The 4,964-nt window shown below is 36.1% G+C and overlaps 1 protein-coding gene across 1 annotated transcript; it reads left to right on the top strand.

Moving 5' to 3' along the window:
- The first annotated feature begins 2,133 nt into the window (after positions 1-2,133).
- LOC111406905 lies at positions 2,134-3,106 on the top strand. The gene is made up of 3 exons (XM_023036265.1): positions 2,134-2,214; positions 2,337-2,715; positions 2,886-3,106. The coding sequence occupies exons 1-3, from the start codon at positions 2,134-2,136 to the stop codon at positions 3,104-3,106; spliced, it is 681 nt and encodes a 226-aa protein (XP_022892033.1).
- Positions 3,107-4,964: the final 1,858 nt, after the last annotated feature.

Below are 4,964 nucleotides of genomic sequence, written 5' to 3'. Positions count from 1 at the left end.
TAGGAGCTTGCACACACAAAGGCGAAAGGTAAGTAAAAATTCATTTCCAACTACGATGCAAGAACCTAGTAGTTACGATATGGTAATATTGAAATATTTACATAACTTTGATAAGAGGCTTATAGCATATTATATGACGGTTATGATCGTTGAGTATAAGGTTGCGGAACCTATTGACATCGATTTTCATTAAATATGTCATTCATGAGCATTTTCATATATATACACGACATGTGATCGTGTTTGAAAATTTTGCATGTGAAACATGATTTCAAAGTGAGTTTTCTTTAAAAATATTTTATTGACCACTACTAGGGCACCAAGGCATATTAGGCATATTATGTGATATGTTTGACATCGCAGTTGATACTTCCCGGGTGATTGCAAAAGTAGACAGAGGGGATGGGCCTTTGGTGATCACGGGAGGATGGACAACTCGACCGTGTCCTTGTGATATTATGATTATTAGTGCTACCGGGTGGGAAACTTCTTGGGTGATCATAGGGGCAGTTAGGTAATGAGCCTCTAAAGGACACGAGAGGATGGTCCACTCGTCGGTGTCGATTTCATATTGGCCATTTGATTATTGATATCGATATTATAAAGAGCTCTATCTGGTGCATAGTAGGTGGGTTAAGGGCTCAATGAAATGAAAGGTTTCAAATGAAATGATTTTGAGTCGACTTTGATGAATATTGGAATATGATGCTTCTTTATCGATGTTTAAAGTAAATAGCATAGTGGCATATATCATTATTATTCATATTCATGACATGCATGATTTTTGCTTACTAAACATTGACTTATGTAGTTCTTGCATTATAGATAAGCCTGAAACTATACAGAGAGCACGGCTAGCTGTGGAGTTCTTACGGGATTCCAGAGTTCGATGTACATGGATGATGACCTGTAGGGTTATTTTGTGGGTAGCTATTTTGCTCTTATGGCCTATTTTGTTGTATGTTGGGGATCCTATTTGTATATCTTTTGATATGGCATGTTGACATGTTATAACCTCATAATATATATGTTAGATTATGGTGATATGATTTTGGTTTAGAGACATAGCTTATGTTGTTTTATCAGGTGAAAAAAATGTGTGAAATTTCATGCCTAGGTCGAGTCATCAATTTCATTCCCACACAGGTTAATGGATAGTTATATTTATTAAAGGGGGTGTGACAAAGAGTGGTATTAGAGCAAAGTTATATTTCTGTAAACTGTCCATGTACATGATCGTGGAGTATGGAAGAGCACAGCTAAGCTAGTAAGTTTTATTTTGTTGCATTATTTTTACATATTTCATGAATGATATTGGTCAATCTTTACTTGCAGCCATGGTGAGAACCAGGGATGCTAGTAGTAGTAGAGCTAGAACTCCAGGGCAAGAGGCGTCTGTTCAAGATGACAATCGGGATGTTGTTATTGATAGACTTATAGAATTAGTTGAGCGACAATCTCAATAAATTCAGCAATCAATACAATAAAGAGAAAGGAGAGAACATTAAAAGGCTGAATTCTTACAACCACAACAAAGGGCTGAACATATTAAGACAGTTGGAAAAGATTTAGAAAATTAAACCCTCCAATATTTGAGGATGCATTAGATCCAACAGCAGAATTGGTTGAGAACTTTGGAGAATATGTTCAGGTATTCTAGAGTTTCATAGGTAGAAAAAGTGGTTTGCGCATCCTTTATACTACAACGTAGTGCTGGACATTGGTGGGATACGATGAGTAACATTGAAGATGTTAGTGCTATGACTTGGGAGAGATTTAAAGAGTTATTCCATAATAAATATTTTACAGCCTCAGTTCAAACCATGAAGATGAATGAATTTATACAGCTAAGACAAGGAGGGATGACAATGGGAGAGTGTATTTTTAAGTTTGAACAACTATCCAGGTTTGCTACCCACATGATTAATACTGATACACTAAAGGCAGAAAGATTTCTTGAGGGACTAAGACCAGAACTATATAGAGACGTAAGTATGGCAAGAATCCAAGATGTGTCATATTCTCAAATTGTAGAGAGGGCTTTAGTTGTAGAATAAGCCGAACAAAGAATTAGTTGTGCTCAATAGGCTCGACGACAGTTTAGGCAAGGTCAAGGACAGCATTGGCCTAGAAATGATAAGAAAAGAGCTTTCCAAGGACAGAGTTAGAAACCTAAGTTTCAGCCGAAACAAGGACAACAACATTGGGATCACGGCAAACATCCAAGGATAGATCAAGGAAAAGCCTCAACAGCACAACCATCTTGCCCCAGATGTGGTGGACAGCATGCTGGAGCATGTTCTACAGAGACTAGGACATGTTAAGTTTGTGGAAAGGTGGGAGATCTTGCTAGAGCATGCCCAGGTAAATCAAATCCTACAGAGCAGAAAAAGGTATCGGCCAAGGTATTTGCTATCATAAGATTAGATGCCGAGGCAAATCCATCAGTTATAACAGGTAAATTCTCTATTTTTGGTATCCCATCACTTGTACTATTTGATTTTGGAGCTATGCATTCATTTGTTTCCACTGAGTATGTAAGGAGGTTAGGTAGGACACCTAATATTCAAGAGGTTAGTTATAGTGCAACTATTCCATCTGGAGATGTGCAACAAACCAATCTGATTGTAAGAACATGTGTGATCCTTATAGAAAATCGAGAGCTCTATGCAGATTTAATTGTGTTAGATATGAAGGATTATGATATAATTTTGGGTATGGATTGACTGTCAAAATATCAAGCTACTATAGATTGTAAGAGGAAGTTAGTGACCTTTCAACCTTTGGAGAATGAGCCATTTACATTCATTGGGATCGAAAAAGGTTTTAGAGTTCCAACCATATCGTATTGAAAGCACAAAGGTTACTAGATAGTGGGTGTGTAGGATATTTGGTGAGTGTTATGGCTATTGAAGTAGAATACAATCCGAATCTTAGTGATGTACCCGTGGCACAAGAATTTCTAGAGGTATTTCTTGATGATTTACTTGGGGTACCACCAGATCGCGAGATAGAGTTTGTAATTGATTTAATTCCAGGAACATCTCCAATTACCAAGGCTCCATATAGATTGGCCCCAACTGAATTGAAAGAGTTGAAATTATAATTACAAGAGTTGTTAGATAAAGGTTTTATCAGACCTAGCTTTTCACCATGGGGTGCACCAGTATTATTTGTTCATAAAAATGATGGTACAATGAGACTGTGTATCGATTATCAAGAGTTGAATAAGGTGACAATTAAAAATAAATACCCCTTGCCAAGGATTGATGCTTTGTTTGATCAACTTCAGGGTGCATCTGTATTCTCAAAGATTGATTTGCGATTTGGATACCATCAACTTAAAATAAAGGAAGATGACATTTCTAAGATAGCATTTAGTACAAGATATGGTCATTATGAGTTTTTGATAAGCCATTTAGGTTAACAAATGCCCCTGCAGCTTTTATGGATCTGATGAATAGGGCATTTGGAGACTTTCTCGATAAGTTCGTAATTGTATTTATTGATGATATTCTTATTTATTCTCGTACTAAAGAAGAACATGCTAAACACTTAAGAATAGTTCTGCAAGTCTTAAAGGACAAGCAATTATATGCTAAGTTTAAGAAATGTGAATTTTGGTTAGATAGAGTTATATTTTTGGGACATGTAGTATCAGGTGAGGGCATATCAGTGGATCCAAGTAAAGTAGAGGCTATTAATAATTGGTCACGACCTACAAACCTTTTAGAGGTCAGAAGTTTTATGGGTTTAGCCGGATATTATCACAGATTTGTGAAAGGATTTTCAAAAATAGCTTCTTCTTTAACGAAATTAACAACGAAGAGTACTAAGTTTGAATGGACAAATGCTTGTGAGCTAATTTTTCAGGAATTGAAGAAAAGACTGACTTCAGCCCCTATCCTTTTAATCCCATTTGGTACTGAAAATTTTGTAGTTTATAGTGATGCTTCAAAGAATGGTTTGGATGTGTATTGACGCAAAACGGTAAAGTCATTGCATATGCTTCTAGACAACTTAAAAAATACGAAAAGAATTATCCTACACATGACTTGGAACTCACCGCAGTTGTATTTACACTTAAGATATGAATGCATTATTTGTATGGAGAGCGGTGTGAGATTTATACAGATTACAAAAGTTTGAAATATCTATTTACACAAAAGGAATTGAACATAAGACAAAGAAGATGGCTAGAATTGGTAAAAGATTATGATTGTGTTATAAGCTATCATCCCGGTAAGGCTAATGTTGTAGCTGATGCATTGAGTAGGAAGTCGACATCCAGTGTTGCGAATATGATTGTAACTAAAAAATCAGAATTGATAGATTTATAGAAAATGGGTATTGAAGTTGTGTCACAAGGATTTGTAGAGGCTAAACTTGCAGTGTTGACACCTCAGCCAACTTCAGTGAATATAATTTAGCAATGGCAATAGGAAGATGATTATTGTTCCAAGATAAAAAATGATATACATGATGGAAAGGCTTCAGATTTTCATATATCAGCAGATGGTATCTTGCTGTTTAGAGGACAATTATATGTACCTGATGTAGAAATTATCTAAGGGGACATTTTATCTGAAGCTCACACGACAACATATTATGTTCATCCAGGAGCTGCTAAAATGTATAGAGATTTGAAGTTGCATTATTGTTGGCCGAACATGAAAGGTGAGATAGCCGAATATGTGGGACAATGTTTAACCTTTCAACAGATAAAAGTAAAACATGAAAGACCAGTAGGAGCCTTACAACCATTACATATCCTAGAATGGATGGGAAAGAATCACAATGGACTTCGTGGTGAAATTACCAAAAACAACTAAGAGATATGATAGTAATTGGGTTATTGTGGATAGGTTAACAAAATCAGCCCATTTCATTCAAGTTTGTTCCACTTACTCCATGGACCGATATGCTCAGCTTTATGTACAAGAAATAGTCAGACTTCATGGAGT

The sequence above is a fragment of the Olea europaea genome, chromosome 12, assembly GCF_002742605.1.
Source record: "Olea europaea var. sylvestris chromosome 12, O_europaea_v1, whole genome shotgun sequence".
NCBI classification, from domain to species: Eukaryota; Viridiplantae; Streptophyta; class Magnoliopsida; order Lamiales; family Oleaceae; genus Olea; species Olea europaea.
Note: the sequence above shows the minus strand (reverse complement) of the source record. Positions and strands in the feature narration are given on the sequence as shown.